We start from the raw sequence: 24,432 nt of genomic DNA on the forward strand, positions 1-24,432 counted from the left end.
GGAGAAATGTTCACTTCCCTTCCCCACCATGACAAAGTTTCCTTCATTGTAGGGGTGATGTTGATGATGTCTCTGAATGAACTTGCACCTGCACCCACTGTGCATCGAACTGTTCCTGCAAGAGTCTCATGTGCAGATAACAATTCAGTATCAATGGAATGCAACAAGACAGCATCCCCAGCATTGACTTGAACACTGTTACTGAAACTGACTTTCTTCTTGCAAGGAAAGTGACCATCTCTACTATCTTCTGAACTCGTTCTGCAGTCGGGTACATCTTGGCGATCATGGTGTCCAGTCTGGCTCCTCGAAGAACCAGCAATTCAGAAGGGGTCATTAAGGATTTTTCTGCATTCAAATTTGAGCTCCAGAGACTGACAGAGCTGCTGACAAGACGTGGTGGATTTTTTTTGCAGAGAGAAATATAAGACACCTGAACAACCACTTATTTAGATTTAGGGGAATACTTGGTATCCCAATCTTCGTAAGAAAGCAAAGACCAGTCCTGTGCACTTGGTGAAGGCTCTGGGGGCTGATCTTAGGCCATATGAGAGAACCTTGAATTCATAGTGGCATCCTGCCACCTCAAACCTGAGAATTCACTGATACTTAACGTGGATGGGAATGTGAAGGTAAGAATCTAAGAGATTGAGAGACGTCATGAAATCCCCGTTCTTGACTAGTAGTAAGATTTCTTGGAGGGACAGCATCCTGAACAGTTGTTTCTTTATATATTTGTTGAACTGTTGTAGATCCATGACTTGTCTCCTTTTCCCAGACCTTTTCTTGAGGAGGAGGAAGTTTGAATAAAAAACCTTGCCGTGCTGCTGCCAAGGAACTCCATCTATAGCCCCCTTTGAGAGAAGTAGAGCTATTCCTGCTTTAAGAATTTGAGATGTTTATGGTTCCACTTGTGAGGATGACGAGTGGGAGGTTTTTATAATGAATTCCAGGGTGTGGCCTTGATGTACGATGTCCAGCGCCCATTTGTCTGAAGAGATGCTCACATTTATTGTAAAAGGCAGAGAGGTAGTGGCTTAACTGTTGATTTTGGCATGGCGAGGTGACAGGAGCCTGAACATTGTCACTGTGTTTTGGAGGTGCCCTGGGATATCCCTGAAGCTGGGGATCGTCCCTGCATAGGTTGTCCTGAGTACACAGAAGTAGTGGAGGCTCTGTAAGATTGCTGTCCAGTGTAATGTGGTCAATCTTCCTGTTGCAAATAAGGCTGGTATTGATATGACTGAAAAAAATCTATTTGATTGCATTGCCCTCCGCCTCCACAAAAGGGCTGAAAAGAAATTGTTGGAGCATCCCTAGGGAGTGTGCAGTATCTGTATCGCTTTGATGGTGTGCAAAGTGTCGTACAAGTGTTTGCAGAATAAATTCTCCCCATCGAAGGGCATGTCTAATATTCTGGATTGCACTTCAGGGCGGAAGGAGATCGATTTCAGCCATCCTTGCCGACATTGTACTGCCACACCTGCCATCGGCCTAAATAAAGTTGAAGAGATGTCCATGGCAGCGTCGATCATTTTGGACGATGCTCTAGCCCGATCCTGCAGAATGTCATGCGCGTCTTTCTTTTTGCCTTCTGGTAGGAACTCCAGCAGGTGGGATAAATCAGACCACATTTGGTGGTTGTATTGTCAGAATAGCCAGAATATTTGATGTCCTAATGGATGTGGCCACCATTGCTGCAAAAGGTTTCTCAATATTGTCTAACCTTCTTGTCTGGTGGTGCTGACTAGGGAGCAGAAAGATTCCTAGATCTTCACCGAACAGCTTGCATAACAGAATCTGGTTGAGGATGACCTATCAAACGGGCTGGTGCATCCTCCAGAGCTTTACATTTTTAATCCAATCTGGGGATAACTGCAGCTACAGATGCTGGGGTTCTCAGTTTAAGGCACTCTTCCCAAACATGGCTGACAATGGTAATCTAGTGGACTGATGTTTTCGCAGAGTTCTTGGGATCACACAGAAATCATTCGGTTTGCTTCGCTGAGAGAGGCAGATCAAATCTCTTAGAGGTTCTTTCCAGTAATTTGTGAAGGCCTCCAATGTATCCAGGAGGAGAGCTTGCTGGTGAAGGAGAAGGTGATTGAGACGAAGGGACAATGTAGCCATCCCATTCCTGACCTGGAGTCATCGAGTCCTGAATTAGCTATCCTTTTTCAGGTAGATCATCAGCGTCCCTATCTATGTAATTATCTCTGATGGTGATAGGTGGTGGTTTTAGTAATGCCGTCTGCTCATGAATGGGAACAGGTACTGGAATGCTGTATATTGGTGCTGATCTGGTAACCCCTGCACAACCCAAAGTGAAAGGCATCTGTGTACTTGCCTCAGCAAAGCGTTTATAATACTACTTGAGCATATGCCTCAAATCTGTGACTAAGGAAATGGGCACTGAGATAGTGTCCTCTCTTGCACTTATCTGCTCTTCATAGTGTTCCTCATAAGGTTAGCTCTACTAGAACATGTCATATCTATGAGATTGAGCCTGCTAGTGGGCACTGAAGGAGTAGTCTCCTTGAAGGTAGCTGGAAGTGTTTAAATTAGTGTCTTCTTCGTTTGTTTCCTGGCACTTTATCCTCAGCTGTGAGGGGCTATTAGCTGGACCAAAGAGTCCCTCTTTGCCTGATTCTTCAGTGGCCAAATGGCAAGAAGGAGGAAATGGAGACACCTTGCTTGGCAATGTCTGTTCTGTTACCAAAAACCCAGATTTTATTTCTGTCTTGTCGACGGGATCATCAACAATGGTGTCAATGACTAATAGGGTGCTATTTTCTTTATAGTGATCACCAATTAAGCTGGCATTGACGCCGGAGATTTAAAAGTGTCAGTTGACCAGGATGGTCATTGTCGTCGACAATGTGGTCGTCACTGCTCTCGTTGACGAAGCAGTTGTCGTCATGATGCAATCCACGTCACCACTAAGGCTGGCAACAAAAGAGATTGTGCCGTCAACAGTGTTCTCGACAATGGGTGTGTGGACAGGGTAATTTTCGTCAACAAAGATTTTTGAAGAGCATCATGCAGAGGATTTCTTATGAAGAAGCGGAGTCTTTAGAGACAGTTTTTTCTCCAAATGTCTTTGGCTTAAGCCTCTTGGTGTCCTTGTCAGATGAGGTAGACTCCTCGTTTTTGTTGTTATGAGTGGCTTAAACACTTTTCCTCCTCAGAACCAGATTCTTGTCTGGATTTATTATTTTGAAGCCATAAGAGAAGCCTAGCTTCTCTGCCTTTGAAAGTTTTTGCAGTTTATGGTTTGGATAGAAAGAGTAGAGACAATCCTTATGAGGGTCCTCTGAAAATGGTCTTGGCTTACCACGAGCCCGGCATGGTTTAAAAAGCCTTTTTTGGATCCCTCTGACATATTGAATCCCAAAACTGAAGTAGAAAACACAGTAACTCAGAAGCTGTAGCAGTGGAATGTTGTAGACAAACGCCAAGTGTTGAAAAGTTGAAACAACTAAGCAGAGCTCAGGGAGACACAACATGTAGTTAGAAATCTGAGGTATGGTGGTTCTGCAAGGGAAGAGTGGTCGCGGGTCTATCCTCTGATAGGCTAGAGTTGGGTCAAGTATAATAATATGAATTGGTTAACAATATCAATTGCTTTTCTTATTCTGTTAATGTGCTTACACTTTACTGCTTGTTTTGAACACTATGGGACACCCACCATAACAACAGAGAAGATTCAAGCATGTGAATCTGTGAAAGATTCAATACTGGACCATGAGAAGTTTTACTTCACCCAAAGATGCAACAGACTCACAATTAATGACTATCAGTTGTTTATCTTTGCTTTAATAGGCTTTCTTTAATCTTGTGCTCCTACACTGCACTGACTAGTCCGTAGTTCTATATTTATATAGCTCTCCAGTTACAGCACAACTGCCAGTTTCAAAAGCACAACTTAGGTTCTCATGCCGCCTTGTATTAGACTCATTGTAGTCAGTCATGTGGCAACAACTTACATATTGGTTCATCTCCGAATATGTTTTTTGCTTTGTTTGGAGCTCCGTGGAGGAGTGCATCACTGCCAGCCGTGGACTTTTAACAAAAGAACCTCAGTTGAACAAGTGGCCAATTACAGAAGGAAAGCTGGTCATGCTACCCTCTCAGGAGTTGCTAGCGCACAGTGTATTTCATCACCCAAAATGGTGATCTCCATGTGGGAGAGCCCTTTGAAAGGGTGCCTTGTTGCTTCACTGAAGAGGTGCTCTCTGCTGTGTGTGGTTTTCAAGCTTCTACACATACCTCATGACTCCTACTCCTAAAAATGACATAACATTTTTCCTTTCATGTGTTCTGTTTTTGCTGTACATCCGTGCAAGAGAGTCATTCAGAGAAACAGTCCCTGTTGGACCTAGCCCTTTTTGCAGGGTCATCCCCAAACTTTTTGCCTTCCTCTTCCTGTTTTTCTGACCCTCCTTTTGTTGGCTCTAGGACTCTGGGCACTTTATCACTGTTGATCAGTGCTAAAGTGCATGTGCTCTCCCTGCTAAACTTGGTATGTTTGGCTTACACCTGATTGGCACATTTCATTTACCTTTAAGTACCTTGTAGAATGGTATCCCTTATACCCAAGACCTATAAATTAAATGCTACTATGGGCCTGGAGTGCAGCTTGAGCCACCCACAGAACTAGCTTTCAACCCTTTCTCAGGCCTGCCACCGCAGGGCCTGCATGCATAGTTTACTGCCACATTGACTTGGCATCCAAATTTACTTGCCAGGCCTGGAACTCCCCTTGTACTGCATATAGGCCACTCTAAGGTATGCCCTAGATAGCCCTATGGGCAGAGTGCTTTGTAGGTAAGAAGTAGGACATGTGCCTATTGTGTGGCCTGGACTGGTAGTGAGAAACAGCCTATTTGGTTTCTCACTGCTGTGAGTGCTGCCTCTCTCATAGGTCACCATTAGGAATACGCTTGTGTATGTCTAAGTGGTATTTTTCAGATCTATGAGGAAAATCGTGGCCATATTTGGTATGTTTGGAATGGTAGTGAGAAATCCTGCTTATTGGTGTAGGTAGATTTTTTATTATCATTGTGGAAATGCCACTCAGCCTGACTCCAATCCACGTCTGGGGTAGAGTGACAGCTGGGCTTTGTGCTTACTTTCCAGACAGCCATTACATAGGGAATGTGGAGGTGTAACAGGATTACACCACCATGCTGAATGGCCTTCCTGGGCTGGGAAAGGCGGGGCACACTTACATTTGTACAGGCTGTGTCATGCCTTTATACAAAGGGTCTGTTTACCCCCCTCCTGATGTCTGGAGCCAGGGCTGGGTTTTGAAGTGGGTGTTGTGCACTTCTCAAGGTCCTTTGAAGTGTCCCCGAGATCAAAGACAAAATGAGTATAAGTACAGGGGTTGTTCCCCATGTTTATAGACACTGCATGGACCTTGGATCAGATGCTGCTGAAGGGGGCTGTTATGCTACAAGGAACCACCATTGGACTGACTTGCTGTGCTGACCTGTGGCCTGCTGAGCCACAAGAAGGACTACTACTTCGCTTACAAGGACCTTAGAGTGCTGGCCTGCTGCATGCCTTCTGTTCTACAGTTGTCTCCAGGGGCTGGGTGGTGTGCCCCCTTTTCCTCCTGTTTTCTGGTGAGCACGCAAATTTGGACTGGAGCCTTCTGCCACATAGAGCATGGTGAGAAGAAAATAAGTTACTTACCTGTAACTGTGGTTCTCCAGTATTGGTATCTTTCATAGATTCACATGCTTGAATCATTCCCCGTCGAAGTGGGAGTCCCACGGTATATAGAAAGCAGTAAAAAAGAAATTGTCTTTTTTCTTCTTTTTTTTTTTCATTGTAGTCAATGTCAAAAATACATCCACTTTCCTAGCTTATTAGCGTCATTAGGAAAGGCCCAAAGTTCAGCCAATCAGGCGAGACCACCCCTTTAGAACCCTCAGCATAGAGGCTCAGTCTCTCAGATTTTCCCACACTAGTGACTTCAAGAGACAACAGAGGTGAGCCCCCATGGGGAGGAGGGTGGGTCGCATGTGAGTCTATGAAAGATACCAATACTGGAGAACCACAGTTACAAGTAAGTAACTTATTTTCTTCTCCAGTATTGGGGTATCTTTCATAGATTCAAATGCTTGAATCAGAATAGTCAGCAGTACATGAAGATGTTTAAGTTCTGCAATTATCAGAAAAACATCTTTCTTTACATTTTCTTTACATATTAACTTATATAGGTAGTTAGATATCCTTATCAATATCTAAAGACGAGCTGGAGGGCAGCGTTGACAGACCTGGAGGATCTCTTGGGCGCCGCACTGGTGTTGACCCCTTCTGTGTGCCTGCTGGGCTTGTACCCGGGGTTGACTCTTGGAAAAGTAAGCGGCAGATTCCTTGACCTGGCTTTGGTGTTGTTTAGGAGACGGATCACGTTAGGCTGGAGATCGCTAAGGGGCCCCTCCATAGAGGACTGGAGACGGGATGTGTCGAAATGGGCAAGGGCCGAACTGCAGGTACTATGGCTTGAGGAGGCTCGGGGAGTGCGCCAGGCGCCTATTGCGCCGACTTGGGAGGAGGCACTGATCAAATGGGAGCGTAGGGAACGAGAAGTGGGAACCCAGACAGATGGGTTGGGGGCAGCCACGGATCAAGAAGAAAGAGTGGCCGAAATAGGAGTGACATAATGAACCCTAATATATATGGATAAACCGGTCTGGCCCTCCCTAGCGAGCAATGATTGAAGGGTCCAGAGGGATAGAGGGCGGGCACAGATGGCACCAACTGACACTGGAGGAGGAGGCGGCGGCATGGGAGGGGGAGCACCTCAGCCCCTTGGTGAAGCCCCCGGCCGGAAAAGAATCCATACAGATGGCGAGCGGGCCTAGCGCCCCGCCCGGCAGAGGACCCCTGACCTGTACCCACGTAACTAGTAGCCAGTATTTACCCTCTCTACAATGCACCATCATGTATATAGTTTGGTTGGAACGAATCATAAGAATGTGACGTGGTCAAGAGAACGATAACATAGTATACGACAAAAGACCATATGTTTTGGACACATAGATTAAACTCAGAGCCGAAACCACACAGAGGCTGGGCACTAACCTTAATTGGGTTTTCATCAAAGACCTGATTAGAGATTACTCTTGGAAGTTGCAACGGCTAGTATAAATAAGTGTATGTCAAGGACATAAACAGAACTGATTATGTATAACAGTAAAATGTTAATAAAAACAATTAAAAAAAATAAAATCAATATCTAAAGACATACATCTACTTTATCTATATATAAGATAAATATCAGTGTGGAAATAACATTCGAGGATGGTGGGTAAAGAAGATTATTGGCTCACCTTATGCAAATAAATTGCGCAACACTGCTTGTCCTACCGCGGCATCCATCCTGTCAGTAGCATCCAGGCAGTAGTGTTGAGTAAAGGTGTGGGCACGCGTCCACATTGCCGCTCTGCAGATCTGGTTCAGTGGCACTCCTGCGAATAGAGCTGCTGACGCAGACACCGCTCTAGTGGAATGTGCCTTGACATTGGATGATAGCGGTCTTCCCGCTAGCTGGTGGCAGAATTGTATGGCAGAAGAGATCCAGCGTGCTATGGTTTGTTTGGAAACAGCATTGCCACTAGTGACTTGGCCATAGATAATAAACAGCTGTTCAGCTTTACGAAAGCTGCTAGTCCTCTGCTGGAGTTTGAGGATCCGGAAAAAATGTCTTCAAAACCACCGGTTCATTCAAATTAAAGTTCGAAGGAACCTTGGGAATTAATTTTGGGTTAGTTCTCAGAATGACCATATCTGATTTAAATTGCAGAAAAGGTGGTGAAACTGTGAATGCTTGGATGTCGCTAACCCTCTTCGCGGAAGTGAGGGCTAGAAGGAGAGACGTTTTCAAAGAGATGTATTTGAGGTCTGCTTTGTGAATAGGCTCAAATGGATGCTTCATCAATTGGAACAGCACAATATTCAAATGCCAGGAAGGTGGAGGACGCTGATTCGGAGGAAACATCCTGAACAAGCCTTTTAGAAATTGTTTTATTATCCTGGATCCTGTGGTGGCCGCCATAGTCGAGAATTTCTTGCCAATTGAATCTAACCGTCGCTCCTCCCTATCAGAGGGCGCAGTCAAAGGTGAAGACGGATTTCTGGACCTTTGCTGAGCTGCCTGGGATATCACGGAGTCCGGTTTAGGGTGACTAACCAAGCAAGCTGGTGAGTTATCTGGTGCCTTGTACTTCTTTTAGAGCCTTGGCAGCACCACTGGTATTGAAGACGGGGTCTGCATGACCTTAGGCCCTTCTTCCCAAATAAAGTCAACAATAGGTATTGCTCTTACTGACTTTCTAGTGTCTTCCTTGAAATCATAGAGGAAACAGTCTGACTGCTTGGATGTTATTGGCAGTTGAAATCTTTTTGCTGCTCTCTCCATTACACTGTGGAAACCACCAATGTCTTGCAGTGGAGAGTTGACCGGTGGTGGTGTAGAAAGGGATGGCGTCTGAATCTGATAGTCATCCCAGTCCTGAATTAGTGAGTCAGAGTCTTGTATTTCGCCTTCCTCTTGTTCGTCATCTGACAAAGGTGGAACAATATCCTGACCAGATGATGGGACTGGGATGGGTCCCTTAGAATCCGATGGCTGAACGGGAGTGCTCAGCGGTGTGGGTGGAGGTTGCACCGGAGTAGTGGAGCCAGGTGGAGGAAATCTAGTGTAATAATCTTGCATCATCTGCCGAAGGTTGGCAATCAAGGAAAAAGGCATCTGGATAGTTTGTTCCTGTTGCAACTCCTGAGGTTCTGTGTGACCCTGCGCCTGTTGTTGTAAATAGAGTTGATCACTCTCCTCTTCATCATCTTCCTCCTGACATTTAATGCGCAGTTCTGAAGGACTACGCACCCGGGAAAAGGCTGTCATCTGAATATATATCGTCCTCTTCCTCATCAGCAGCAAACAGATGTTGTGGGGGTACTGGCGACACCTTACTAGGTTATTTATGAGAAGGCAACAGGTGAGTAGAATTACATCTTATTGGCAGAATCCGTAGAGGCAAGAAAGGAGATCCTCCATATTGTTTGGTTGAAGACTCAGAAAATTGAGCCGTCGACGGGGCTGCCTTCGACGGTGTGGTCGTCGATGGTGTTGTCGACGGTGCGGGCGTCGATGGAGCTGTCGTCAATGGTGTGGTCGTCGACGGAGCTATCGTCGTCGGAGCTGTTGTCGACAGAGCTGGCGTCATCGGTGATGCCGTCGACGGCAAAGTAGATCTTCGCGCCGTCGTTGCTGCGGCCGTCAGTGGAATCATCGACAATGAGCTTTGCTATCGACGTGTGCATTGACGATAGAGACCTCATCTTCTTCCCTGTCGACGGTCTCTTTGAAATTTTGATGTTCTGAACAGGTGAGGGACCGTATTTTAAACTCACCGACGTTATGGTAGACGCTGACAATGGGGAAGAAGTCATAATCATTGGCGACGACGCCAACGATGCGGTCGTCGACAGTGCCGTTGACGGTGTGGAAATCTTGGATGTCGACCGTGGCAGGGAACTTGAAGATTTCTTGAACTTCTTTGATGTGGTAGCTGGAATAGATGGCTCAGAACGAACCTTACCACTATGTTCCCTGGAAGTTGATGGATGTTCCTCAGCTCTCTCCTTAAACACATGCAGCTTTTTGGCTGACTTACTGGTTTTGGGGGAGGAGCTCTCCACAGACCTCTTCCTTTTCTTTGAGGCCGCTGAAGCATCACTGTCCTCCTCCTCAGACAAAGTCTCTCTGGACTTCCGCTTTTGTAGCCAAAGCAGGAGCCTGGCTTCTCTGTCTCCGAGAGTCTTACTAGGAAATGTTCTGCAGATCTTGCAATCCTTGATTTTATGTTCAGGATGGAGACAGTAGATACAGCCCTTGTGAGGGTCTTCACAATGAAGTCTTAATTTCCCACAGGTACCACAAGATCTAACTAAACCTTTTCTAGCTGTAGACATGATGGAGAAAGAGCTACAGCCAAGCTAAGAATGAAAAGCTGAATAATATCTCCTGAAGAGAAAGTAAACTGAGCAGAGCTCAGGGAGACTCCCTCACACACAACGTGCGGTAGAAAATCTGAGAGACTAAGCCTCTGTGCTGAGGGTTTTAAAGGGGTGGTCTCGCCTGATTGGCTGAACTTTGGGCCTTTCCTAACGAAGCTAATTAGCTAGGAGAGTGGATGTATTTTTGCCATTGACTACAATGAAAAAGAAAAAAAAAAAAAAATAGAAGACTATTTCTTTTTTACTGCTTTCTATATACCATGGGACTTCCACTTCGACGACGGGGAATGATTCAAGCATGTGAATCTATGAAAGATACCCCAATACTGGAGAACTATTGTTTCATTTCCCTGAGGCGTGGTTCCTCTCTGCGAGTGGATGTATTTTTGCCATTGACTACAATGAAAAATAAAAAAAAATAAAAGACTATTTCTTTTTTACTGCTTTCTATATACCATGGGACTTCCACTTTGACGACGGGGAATGATTCAAGCATGTGAATCTATGAAAGATACCCCAATACTGGAGAATGAAAATGTCACTTACCCAGTGTACATCTGTTCGTGGCATCGGTCGCTGTAGATTCGCATGTTTTGCATAGCTCGCCATCTGGTGTTGGGCCGGAGTGTTACAAGTTGTTTTTCTTCGAAGAAGTCTTTCGAGTCACGGGACCGAGTGACTCCTCCTTTTGTCTCCATTGCGCATGGGCGTCGACTCCATCTTCGATTGTTTTTCCCCGCAGAGGGTGAGGTAGGAGTTGAATTGTAGTAATAGTTCCCATGCAATGGAGTGACTAAGTATGTACCTATTTAAGGTTGAGATGATACATATACAAATAGTTGAAGGTAACTTCCAAACTGCTACAGGCTCCCGGGGAGGCGGGTGGGCACATGCGAATCTACAGCGACCGATGCCACGAACAGATGTACACTGGGTAAGTGACATTTTCAGTTCGATGACATCTGTCGCTGTAGATACGCATGTTTTGCATAGACTAGTAAGCAGTTATCTCCCCAAAAGCGGTGGCTCAGCCTGTAGGAGTGGAAGTAGTTTGAAATAATGTTCTTAATACGGCTTGACCTACTGTGGCTTGTTGTGCGGATAACACATCTACACAGTAGTGCTTGGTGAATGTGTGAGGCGTAGACCATGTGGCTGCCTTACATATTTCTTGCATTGGGATGTTTCCTAGAAAGGCCATGGTAGCACCTTTCTTTCTGGTTGAGTGTGCCCTTGGTGTAATGGGCAGCTGTCGTTTAGCTTTAAGGTAGCAGATTTGGATGCATTTAACTATCCATCTGGCTATACCTTGTTTTGATATTGGGTTTCCTGCATGAGGTTTTTGAAATGCAATAAATAGTTGTTTAGTCTTTCTGATGTTCTTTGTTCTGTCAATGTAATACATTAATGCTCTTTTGACATCTAATGTATGTAGTGCCCTTTCAGCTACGGTATCTGGCTGTGGAAAGAACACTGGAAGTTCCACTGTTTGATTTAGATGGAACGGTGAAATAACCTTTGGCAAAAATTTAGGATTAGTCCTTAGGACGACCTTATTCTTGTGTAGTTGTATAAAAGGTTCTTGTATTGTAAACGCCTGAATCTCGCTTACTCTTCTTAGGGAAGTAATGGCGATGAGAAATGCAACCTTCCAGGTTAGGAACTGTATTTCGCAGGAGTGCATGGGTTCAAAAGGTGGACCCATAAGTCTAGTTAGGACAACATTTAGGTTCCATGAAGGAACAGGTGGTGTTCTTGGAGGTATAATTCTCCTAAGGCCCTCCATGAATGCTTTAATGACTGGTATCTTATATAGGGAAGTTGAATAGGTAGTCTGCAGGTATGCAGATATTGCTGCAAGGTGTATTTTAATGGAAGAGAAAGCCAGGTTAGATTTTTGTAAGTGAAGCAAGTAACCCACTACATGTTCTGGAGTTGTGTGTAATGGTTGTATTTGATTAATATGGCAGTAGCAAACAAACCTCTTCCATTTACTTGCATAGCAGTGCCTGGTGGATGGCCTTCTGGCTTGCTTTATGACTTCCATACATTCTTGGGTAAGTTGTAAGTGCCCGAATTCTAGGATCTCAGGAGCCAGATTGCTAGATTCAGCGATGCTGGATCTGGGTGTCTGATCTTTTGGTTGTGTTGTGTCAACAGATCTGGCCTGTTGGGCAATTTGATGTAGGGTACTACTGATAGGTCTAGCAGCGTTGTGTACCAGGGTTGCCTTGCCCAAGTTGGTGCTATTAATATGAGTTTGAGTTTGTTTTGACTGAGTTTGTTTACCAGGTAAGGAAGGAGAGGGAGAGGAGGAAAAGCGTAAGCAAATATCCCTGACCAGTTCATCCATAGGGCATTGCCTTGGGACTGTTTGTGTGGGTATCTGGATGCGAAGTTTTGGCATTTTGCGTTCTCCTTCGTCGCAAACAAGTCTATTTGAGGTGTTCCCCAGAGTTTGAAATAGGTGTTCAGAATTTGGGGGTGAATTTCCCATTCGTGGACCTGTTGGTGATCTCGAGAGAGGTTGTCTGCGAGTTGATTTTGGATCCCTGGTATAAATTGTGCTATTAGGCGAATTTGGTTGTGAATTGCCCAACGCCAAATTTTTTGTGCTAGCAGGCTTAACTGCGTGGAGTGTGTCCCCCCTTGCTTGTTTAGATAATACATTGTTGTCATGTTGTCTGTCTTGACGAGAATGTATTTGTGTACTATTATTGGTTGGAAAGCTTTTAGTGCTTGAAAAACTACTAGAAGTTCTAGGTGATTTATATGCAGTTTTGTTTGATGTACGTTCCATTGTCCTTGTATGCTGTGTTGATCGAGGTGTGCTCCCCACCCTGTCATGGAAGCATCTGTTATTACGTATTGTGGCACTGGGTCTTGGAAAGGCCGCCCTTTGTTTAAATTTATGTTGTTCCACCACAGAAGCGAGAGGTAAGTTTGGCGGTCTATTAACACCAGATCTAGAAGATGACCCTGTGCTTGAGACCACTGTGATGCTAGGCACTGTTGTAAGGGCCTCATGTGCAGTCTTGCGTTTGGGACAATGGCTATGCATGAAGACATCATGCCTAGGAGCTGTAATATCATCTTTGCTTGTATCTTTTGTGTTGGATACATGCGTTGTATGATGGTGTTGAAATTTTGAATTCTTTGGGGACTTGGAGTGGCTACTCCTTTTGTTGTGTCTATTATGGCTCCTAGGTATTGTTGTACCTTGCACGGCAGAATGTTGGATTTCGTGAAGTTGACGGTGAACCCTAGTTTGAAGAGGGTTTGTATGATCTGATTTGTGTGATTTGAGCACTCTATTAACGAATGGGCCTTGATTAGCCAGTCGTCTAGATATGGGAACACATGTATTTGCTGCCTTCTGATGTGTGCAGCGACTACCGCTAGACATTTGGTAAAGACTCTTGGTGCGGTTGTTAATCCGAAAGGCAGTACCTTGAATTGGTAATGTATTCCTTTGAATACAAACCTTAGGTATTTCCTGTGCGATGGGTGTATTGGTATATGGAAATACGCGTCCTTGAGGTCTAAAGTTGACATGTAGTCGTGTAGTTTTAGCAATGGTAATACTTCTTGTAGTGTGACCATGTGAAAGTGGTCTGATTTGATGAATGTGTTCACTATTCTGAGGTCTAGGATTGGTCTCAGCGTTTTGTCCTTCTTTGGTATCAGAAAGTACAGTGAGTAAACTCCTGTGTTTATTTGTGAGTTTGGCACTAATTCAATTGCATTCTTTTGCAATAGTGCCTGCACTTCTATCTCCAGGAGATTGGAATGATGTTTTGTCAAATTTTGTGCTTTTGGTGGTATGTTTGGAGGGAATTGTAGAAATTCTATGCAATAACCATGTTGGATAATTGCTAGAACCCAAGTGTCTGTAGTGATTTCCTCCCATGCTTTGTAATAATGACTTATTCTTCCCCCCACTGGTGTTGTGTGGAGGGGGTGAGTGACATGTGAGTCACTGCTTAGTAGTGGTGGTTTTGGGGCTTTGAAATTTTCCTCTATTCATAGGGAATTGCCCTCCTCTATATTGTCCCCGAAAACCTCCTCTGTACTGTCCCTGGTAACTGGACATTGTTGCCTGTGAGGTGCTGGCTTGTGTGCTCTGACCCCGAAACCCCCCTCTAAAGGTTGTTTTACGGAATGTGCTGTAATTCCCTCTGCTCTGCGGGGAGTAGAGTGCGCCCATGGCTTTAGCAGTGTCCGTGTCTTTTTTGAGTTTCTCAATCGCTGTGTCCACTTCTGGACCGAACAGTTCTTTTTCGTTAAAAGGCATATTGAGAACTGCTTGCTGAATCTCTGGTTTAAATCCAGACGTTCGGAGCCATGCATGCCTTCTGATAGTTACAGATGTATTAATTGTCCGTGCAGCTGTATCTGCAGCGTCTATGGAGGAGCGGATTTGGTTGTTGGAAATGGTCTGTCCCTCCTCAACCACTTGTTTTGCCCTATTTTGTAGGTCCTTGGGCAGATGGTCAATGAGATGTTGCATCTCATCCCAATGGGCTCTGTCATAGCGCGCAAGTAGTGCCTGGGAGTTAGCGATGCGCCACTGGTTTGCAGCTTGTGCTGCGACTCTTTTACCAGCTGCATCGAACTTGCGGCTTTCCTTATCTGGGGGTGGTGCATCTCCAGATGTGTGGGAGTTGGCCCTTTTCCTAGCTGCTCCTACAACGACAGAGTCTGGTGGCAGCTGTGTAGTGATGAAAGCCGGGTCTGTAGGAGGCGCCTTATACTTTTTTTCCACTCTTGGTGTGATTGCCCTACTTTTGACCGGCTCCTTAAAGATTTCTTTTGCGTGCCGGAGCATACCAGGGAGCTTAGGCAGGCTTTGGTAGGAGCTGTGGGTGGAGGAGAGTGTGTTGAATAAAAAGTCATCCTCGACCTGTTCCGAGTGGAGGCTTACATTGTGAAATTGTGCTGCTCTAGCCACCACTTGAGAATATGCAGTGCTGTCCTCTGGTGGAGATGGCTTCGTAGGGTATGCCTCCGGACTGTTATCTGACACTGGGGCGTCGTATAAGTCCCATGCGTCTTGATCTTGGTCACCCTGGCTCATGGTGGTGTGAGCTGGGGAATGTGATGGAGTTTGTGCTGGTGAGACGTTAATCACAGGTGGAGGAGAGGGTGGTGGGGTAACTTTTTTCACCACTTTTGTTTGTGGTGTTTGTTCAGTTTGGAACTCCAATCTTCTCTTTCTTCTAATAGGGGGAAGGGTGCTTATTTTTCCTGTCCCCTGCTGTATGAAAATACGCTTTTGCGTATGGTCTACATCCGTTGAGTGTAGTTCTTCCTCAAACCTATGCTTTTGCATTTGGGAGGTTAGCGAGTGCTCTTCTGTATAAGAGCCTGAAACTGGGTCGGTTGCAGTTTGTTTTGGCACCGAAACCCTGTCTGCATCTTTTTTCGGCTCCGAGGTGACTTTTTTCTTTTTCGGGGCCGAAACCTCTCAGCGTCGATCTTCTTCGGTGCCGCTGTCTCGGCGTCGAGCCGTGTCTACACCGGTATCTCGGTGTCGATGCTTGTCTCCAGCACTTTCTCGGTCCCGAGAAGGCTGCGTGCCGGTGTCTCGACCGGAGTCGGACGATTTCGGCACTGTTTGGGCCTTTTTCGGTGCCGACGGTCGGTCACCGAATTTATGGGTCGAGCCATGGCCTGGTGGCAGTGGCGTCCCCTGGGCCTTGTAAATCTTCTTCTGAGTGGTTTTCGACGTCCTACTCACGGTTTGTGTATCGTCGAATCCTTCGGAGTCCGATTCTTGGATCGAAAAGGTTCCCTCCTCTTCTTGTTCCTCGAACTCCCGGTGGGCTGTCGGCGCGGACGCCATCTGAAGTCTTCTGGCTCGACGGTCTCGGAGAGTTTTTCGGGACCGGAACGCAAGACAGGCCTCGCAGGTGTCTTCACTGTGCTCAGGTGACAGGCACAGGTTCAGACCAAGTGTTGGTCTGTATAGGGGTATTTATTGTGGCATTTGGGACAGAAACGGAACGGGGTCCGTTCCATCGGCGTTCTTCTGCACGCGGTCGGGCCGACCAGGCCCCGACGGGGGATCGAAAAAATTACCCCGAAGGGCACCGGAGCTCTTCGATCTTAGACGCGGTGTTGAATCTAACTACGCCGACCCCGAACGCAACAATACCGACGAAAATCTTCCGAAATTAGCTATCTTTCCGTTCCGAAACTCGGAGCGACAGGAACACGTCCGAACCCGATGGCGGAAAAAAAACAATCGAAGATGGAGTCGACGCCCATGCGCAATGGAGACAAAAGGTGGAGTCACTCGGTCCCGTGACTCGAAAGACTTCTTCGAAGAAAAACAACTTGTAACACTCCAGCCCAACACCAGATGGCGAGCTATGCAAAACATGCGTATCTACAGCGACAGATGCCATCGAACCTATTGTTTCATTTCCCTGAGGCGTGGTTCCTCTCTGCGGCACTACCGAAAGTGCAGAGTTGTTTCCACCTGCGAGGTGGGGCGAGGAAGGAGGAGGTACTGCTGCTGATGGCAGTGTATTACTTACTTTTCCTTTACTTTACAACCAGGCCCGCACTCTGTGGTGCCCCAGGAGGAGGAGCGGGCACCTCCTTCAGTGCCAGCAGTCATGGGGCGACAACTTCGCTCTCCGTGGAATCCACACACTGTGCCTGGTGCGGCTGCCTGTGGTGGCGAGGTCTGGGAGATGAAAGAACTCCCCAGTGCGGCAAAGTCTCACCAGAGCTGGTCTGGCAGGCATGAAGTGCAGGACTCCTGGGGCACTTGTGCATGTGCTGGCAGCAAAAGAAGACCCACCCACAAGAACCGACCTCTTCCAGCCTGCCGGACTTGCCTTCTTCCACCCTCCCACAAGTGAGGACCGACCAGGATCCCAAGCAAGGGAGGGGGTGGGGGAGTTGTTACAGAAGCAGTGTGCTGGCTCATCCCCTGTGGCCCTCTGGTCGCTATAGAGAGTAGCTGCAGGGTGCGGTGGCCCTGACAGCAGGGAGGACTAAGGGCGGCCTCGTCGTGGGAACTGACTTTGGCCCGAGAGGCCCATTTATGATCTCCTCAGTTGGCCGATTGGGAAAGGATCCTCACAGGAGGTCTCGGCCTGGCCAGCACTGATGTTGCCACTGTAATCCTGGTGGTGGAAGTGCGGGTGCCCCTGTGCTTGACGTGTAGGTCTTGCCCTCACCATATCATTAGGAATAGAAGCGCAGATGTGGGGTGACTTTTAGGTCAAAGATGTACTGGGTGATTGTCTCACGTGTTGCATTTCCCCATTGTATTTCTGCCCTCATGGTTTCTGCATTTTGTCTTAAGACTTGACCATGTAATGAGTAGTGCTTGCCATGTTGGGGTGGCATACATATTTTCAGGACCTACCTTGTAGGCAGTGGGAGGGTAATCTTTTATATGACATGTGCACTGAGAATATTTGTTTTTTAGATTCCCTAGGATGGTTTGACAAATGCCTGTTTGGCAAAGTAATAATGATTTATGTCATTTTGGTCTGTGGCTTAGGTGCAATACAGTTTATTTTTATATAATCTGGTGTAAAGCTTCTTTTGTGGTGTATTTGTTGTGTGTGTTGATCAAATGCTTTACACATTGCCTCTGGAAAAAGCCTGACTGCTCGGGCCATAGCTACCAAGGGGGTGAGCAGAGGTTCTCTTAGGTGTGTAGCTCCCTTGCCCTGACTACAGTGGTAATTACTGCCTGGCTTAGGTGCCTACCCTAGCCAACTAGGAACCCCATTTCTAACAGTCCCAATGATTATACATTTAACACAGCTGTGCACTGATTGTTTCCCTAGAGCAGCATTAGGAATGCAGATGAGATGCTGCAAACAGCTTGTGACCCACTGACAGGAAGCGAACTCTAAAAAGTGGAGAAAACTGCAAGAACAAAAAGGGTAGGTGGGGCAGGAAAAATGCAAATGGCAGAAACTGTGTGCACACAATACAGCTAAAAACGTTTTAATCATTCAAGGATAAAACACAGCCTACATTAACAAGCAGATAGCAAGAAGTATGAAATAGCAAACACTTCAGATCTGGAAATATCAGTCTTAATCCAGTCCTTTGCAGACATCACGCTCCGGATGCCAGTATTTATTAACGGTTGACTGAGTCTTTTTGGAATGCATTTGACAAAGGTGCAGGAAAAGTATCTCATTTTCAACCCATTCTGAGCAAATATAACATTGTTTTGTATGGCCATGTGCAACACCCCTCTAGGAAGTTGATTTCTTTGTAATTTTACACTCCTAAACTTGAGATACAAAACTCTATCCAACACTGGCTCCACTTCACCCACACAGGTCTCAAAGTTAGGTTAGTTAAAAATACCTTAGCTATGCTTTATTGGGTGGTATCTGGAAGCCTCACTCCCAGAAGCCAGAGTTCTGGCATATATACCTGCTCCAAAAGAATTCAGACGTGTGGAAACAGCCAAGTGGTTAACTACCAACGAGGTCTAGAACAGTGGTTCCCAACCTGTGGTCTGGGGACCGCTGGGGGGCCACGAAGCCCCCTCAGGGGGTCCGCAACTGCTCAGAAAATTTTAAAGTTTCATCAGATTAGGTCCCCTACTTTGCATAATGACTTAGTGGGGGCTCACCGCATTCCAATATTGATTCAGTGGGGGTCCCTGGGTTCCAGTACTGATAAAGTGGGGGTCCACAGAAGTCAAATGGTTGGGAACCACAGGTCTAGAACAGTGCCTCTGTGCTGGCTTAGCTCAGTGCCTCCTTACTCTAATCCAATACTGAAGTGGTCTTAACTTAGCAAGTGAGTTAATATCCATCATTCCAAGATCCAAAAACAAGGCTACCATTGAGGTGCTGGAGGGTAAACATAGCAGGCTTTTAAAAAAACTTTCTTGCTTAACAATAGTTCTGAAACTCTGAAGTAGCCCCATATCTCGGCTCCAGATAGGGCTAGCATTCTGGCAATGCAGCTTATGCACCTAGTTTATACACCTCAACAGCGTGTGCGGAGGAGCTCAAACGTTCCGTTGCCCCCGTGTGCTGTGCAAAAAAGTCCCTTGTCCTTTATGTAAGGTTCTTGCATTACATAACAGATGTTACTGCCAATGTCCAGGTATGTAAATTCTTACACCAGCTCAAGGGGAAGATTTGTCCATTTTAAAATTGTTTTTGACCTATATATGTGATTTAAATATCAGATTTGTTTTAGTGGTGTTAATAACCAAGCCCTTTGAGGTGCAGAACTCGTTGATTTATCGAGTAGCGTCTGCAAGCTGCTGTATGTCTTAGAAACAGTAAGCGTGTCATCAGCAAGCAAAACTGCTGCAATCTCAGCTCCACCTAAGCCCAGGACATGTCTAATGCAGGCACTAAAACTTCCTCTACCACCTCATTATTATGCATATAAAACAACAAGCGGCAAATGAACAACTTATCAGACACCCTCATCTAACAAAGTTAGAATGCAGATCCATAAACACCACATAAAGTGGTTCCCTCAGAAGCACAGCATACTTTTTCTAAAAGTAGATACTGTGCTGGAGGTCTTCCTAACCCCTATTTGTGCATTTGAAAGGATTGTATTATCCTTGATCCTGGAGAGCAAGATAAATGTTCTGGATGTGGTCTATGAGGCTTACTGAGAATAGCCTGATGGATCATTTGTGTAGTCTTTCTTGTACAGAGGCACTTTTTTGCTCCTAATTAGGTTACAGTAAGGGGATCCCCATTTAAAATAGTGTTACTCACAGGCGTCATGTATCTGCTGCAAAGAATGGGCTCATATCTATAGAGGTCAGCTGCTATCTTTTGCCTATTAACGGCCTATAACATTTCTTTTAAGGAGAACAGTCAATTGACCACTATGCAATGATGTGTGGAAGTCATACACTTCAGAGTCCTGGAGCAGAATATGGACACACAAAATGTGCATACCAGTGACCTTCAGTTATACAGGTTTCTGGACTTAAGATAGTTTGTTTACTACTTTATGCAATGATATGCCAAAAAGGACGAGACTCACTGGTTCGCTCTACCTCAAGGCGAGCTTGCAATTTACTATGTTCCCATGCTGATTTTTTCATTCAGCAGCAATTTGTATTATCTCCTTTTTGCTGTTGTATCCCATCAGTATTACTTTTATTAGCCAACAGCATTTATGATTTGGCTAGTTTGCACTCCTTACCTTCTGGGTAGATGGCCCTCCTTGAGGAGGCAGGTTTTGTTAAGAAAGGCACTATGCACTTGAGAATTGCAGAGTTTGGTTGTATGCAGCTGCAGTCTTGGGAAATCGGTCATCCTCAAAATAGTGGTTACAAAATTAGTTATTAGGCGTAAGGTAGTCTAGCTCAACCTCTACCTATTTTAGTATGTTACAGTTTTTGGTAACATACACATTTCTTAGAGCCTTTAAGCAATGTTGACAGTGACATGAAGGCGAGTGACAGACTGAGAATTAAGAGGTTGCAATACATTGAGCATTCCTCTATTTTCATGTCAACCACAGAGCTCAAACTAGGCTGGCCCAATATTGTATAATCAAATAAGCTTTTATGAATTTTGTTGCAATAGGTTTAGTGCCTACTGGAGTTAGATTTGAACCTGCCATTAGTGGCTCAATGACTGTTAATTGGTGTTAAGGGGGCTAACTGGCATCCCATACTAGAATGATTTTTAATATCCATCGTAGCTAAAACAGGAATTCTTCAGGCTAAGTCTTCTTCTTTGATGATTGTTGCCTAGTAATTATTTGGTTTGAAAATCGTACTGAAGTCCCCGGTTACCACTACTAGAGGCCTGCAGTTGCCACCTGTTGTTCTGTAGCATAGGTAGCCTGACATGAAGGAGGCAGAGTGAGTGAATCAAAAGTATATGAAGATTGAGACCCCACATATTACCTGATTTAAATGATAAAAGCAACTTTTGGATGTGTTAGTGTACATAGATCATTTCTTGAACCTTACAATTTAAGGTATCAGCTTCCCCCTCGTTCTCTTTTCACATAGTTCTATAACGGGCGACTCCTGTTGGAAAGTATCTGGTCTTCAAGAGTTTATTTGTCATAGGCAGGATAAAGCCCCAAACCAGGTTGGGAGTGGAAGGTCTACTCCGAAATTGCTAGTGGTGTAAAGGTAAGTGTCGTTACAAAGGGAAAAATGTTACTTATGGAGAAAAACACAGGAAAAAAGTTTAAGAATATGTGCATTTTTAAGTATTTATGCATTCCAAAAAAGTACAATCGCTACTATTATGTATGTGTAAATGAGTATGCATGTAAATACCCCTAGAACGTTGTATCTATCGCAGCTCCTCATGTGTACACCTGGGATATTTTGAGAATTCCAAACAAAGACATACATTTACTCTAAAGGTAACAGAAAACATAAAAGAGTCCGTACCAGTGTGTGCTTTCGGGTGATTTTATGTGCTCATGGGAGACTGTATGTGCACCTGCATGATGTGGTGTGTAACTGTGAATCTGTTGATAAGCTTTACTCTCCTTCCTGCATCTCTCTGTATCTGAGAATGAATGTGTATATAGCTACAGGATTAAATGGGTGCGTTTCTGTTGCAAAATCACTTCTTGTCATCAGCCCCATGTTCCAGTCTTGGGCTTTCCTTTTTCCTATAACCGTTTTCACTAACACAACTCCCAGAATGCAATAGATTGCTAAAGGTGATCCCAAACCTGGAAAATCGTGTCCTTGATGACATGGCGTCATCTGATAAATGTATGTTTTTGGGACGATCGTTTGAAGCGTTACTATCAGGTCACACTTAACAGGCGTTTCACTTACTTGGGCAATCGTTAACAGAAAGGCTTCTTCCAGACTCCTGGCTGTCCATAGGGAACATCTTTTGCTTTTCTTTAGCTCTTAATGAAAAGACCATAGTGGTAATCACGGACCCTGTCATTGAAAGATTGATGAAGTTAGTGATAATTCTACATGTTCCATACTGTTTGAATTCCATTACAACACATTTGTGATTCACAAAAACGGGGGGAGGAGGGTCAATGTGGAGAAATTGACAGATTGCCCGTTATAGATAAAATTATCAATCCAAAGGAGGCAAAGCATACTACAGAGCGGGTCAACGCTAGTGAAACCAGTACATGCAGCAGTACTGACAGATGCAAGTACATACCGAGTCAAATAGATATGCCTTTGTTAAGAGATGCATACAGACATACAGGAATAGACCAAGAAGTGCACAAAGGAGCACTTTGACATATCTAGATAAGAAAAATGCACACAAAAGCACTACAACAGGTAAAGGAGTGCACATCGAAGAACATAAATTAACTTAGAAATCTTTCATTGTCAAACTTTCACAAATAACTTGAACTTGCTCTTTGACTCTAGGGTTCTAATTGTACTTATATGGTTCCCTCCAGCGCAATACATGAACTCTTGTTACTGCCACATATAATTTGATGTCTGCATTTCTGTCTTTAAACGCCACATTAACTCTACACAAACAATATTGATAATCGTTTCCTCAAAAGGTTCTGGATTTATATCTGATTTCTCTAAATCCTCTACATGATCACATCAATTGTTTACTTAATCATAATTGGCTATTGTGAGCCAAAATTCACCATCAGAATTAGCTTTCTTCTGCTAACACTGACTTCTTATTTCGGTGATTTCTTCTTTTCCTCTTTTATGCTTTTCACATTCTCCATTACAGCTGACAGAATTCTGTGTTCTCTTTCAAATCCATCAACCTCTTCACTTTCAGCATTGGTATCCTCACTACTCCTCAATACACTGGCCAGTGTCACATTTGGGCCTTAACACCTTTTTAGTCTCCCAAAATGCTCAATCTTTCCCCAAATGTTGCAGTCTTCTACAATTGCTGGACAACTTTTGTGAGAATTCACGTTTGTATCTCCAATGGTTGCAACACATAGTCGTTCTTTCAGTTTTCTTTATCCTAGTATCTTTCCCTTATTTGTTTATACCACTGCCCATTTCCGCATTTTTCTTTTCATTTCTTTCTTCACTAACCATTTTCAAACACATTTCCGACCGTTCATTTATTTTGGCTGTAGTAATATAGCTCATTGCAAAGACGGATCACTCATTATTCATAACTGGCAATGAACTTTCCTACTTCTTGTGTATACAATTATTTGATCTCTAAGCATTTTATTTTGTACTGAAAGAACATGAAATCGATAAGAGGCTTAAGCAAATCAGGAACACCTCAAAAGACTCACCAGCCCTTTGAGTTTTGGTGTAGAATCTATATCTTTCCAAAGCTATGCTTTTGTTGAGTTTAAAAATAAAAGTCATCCTCAACAATGATTCATCAATATCATTTAGGAGACCTTCCTCTTAATGACGGAAAATACGTTGTAGACTTTCGAACACATCTTGTTCCTCAAACCGCAGACAATGTAAAAAAAACTGATCTTACTTCTAGCTATTGCCTTTGTATCACCTTTAATAGCATTCCGGTAAGTGATGAACACCAATTTCCATTTCTTCAATGGTTTTTGTGGATCACCCTTGTTGGAATTATTTCAATAAAAGTCAAATAAGTGTGGATCATAATTAAATTAAAACATCTTACTGCGTTCCTGGCCATTCAGGAATACATGTCAAAATTGGCATATCTGGAAATGCAATAATACATGCATTTTACAATAAGGATTATTATACACATTGAACTATTTACTTGTATTTAATAGACCAAAGTGATTTTTTTCCATTTGAATGTGAACTAGTAGAGCGTCTTAAATAGATGTTTTTTTTATAGGTGGGCAAAATACTGTGTGTGTGTCTTTATGAGGCATACTCTCTAGTCAATCTCCTATTACTTTAAATGGGGTTAAATCTATAATCTAGGATGCTTTAAATAATGTGACTAGTTACGACGGGTTCCAGACTGAATTTTATAAAGTCTGCAATGCAGAACAAGCTCCCTCCTTTCTAGAGGTGGAGCAGAATATTTTTAGGGTGGGCACATTCCTGGGTCCTGATCACATGCAAACATGCCCATCTTTCTAAAAAAGAACAGTGACCAAATCAATAGGGGAAATTATTGGCTTATTTCAGCTTGGACTCAAAAGCAAAATCTACTTTAACCTACTGGTGGACATACTACTTTAATCTAATGTGTTGAAAGACAACATGAGTTAATACAACTTCAGCAAATGACAGACCACTGGCTGTTGTCGACCATGTCGCAGCTCGACTGGCGGCAACGCTTCTAGATGCTGAGAAGGCCTTTGGTGTTCTTTCTTGTGGTAAAGCTGATCTCCTTGCAATGAATTATTAACACTATCACTACACAGTACAAGTCATAAATGGAATCCATGTCTGTTGTTAGGGTCTTAAGTGAACCCGGTACAATGCAGGGATGACTATTACCGCCAATACTTTCTGGGATTTCCCTAACC

General features: G+C 44.4%; 1 protein-coding gene across 8 annotated transcripts in view; it reads right to left on the reverse strand.

The window, feature by feature from the left end:
• LOC138300142 (zinc finger protein 2-like) overlaps positions 1-24,432 on the reverse strand; it is a 108,581-nt gene that overhangs the window by 44,931 nt on the left and 39,218 nt on the right. For all 8 annotated transcript variants that reach the window (XM_069239087.1, XM_069239085.1, XM_069239091.1 and 5 more), the window contains exon 3: positions 21,821-21,931. In XM_069239087.1, the coding sequence (XP_069095188.1) occupies positions 21,821-21,931 (111 nt within the window). The remainder of the gene's footprint in view (positions 1-21,820; positions 21,932-24,432) is intronic.

The sequence above is a fragment of the Pleurodeles waltl genome, chromosome 6, assembly GCF_031143425.1.
Source record: "Pleurodeles waltl isolate 20211129_DDA chromosome 6, aPleWal1.hap1.20221129, whole genome shotgun sequence".
NCBI lineage: Eukaryota > Metazoa > Chordata > Amphibia > Caudata > Salamandridae > Pleurodeles > Pleurodeles waltl.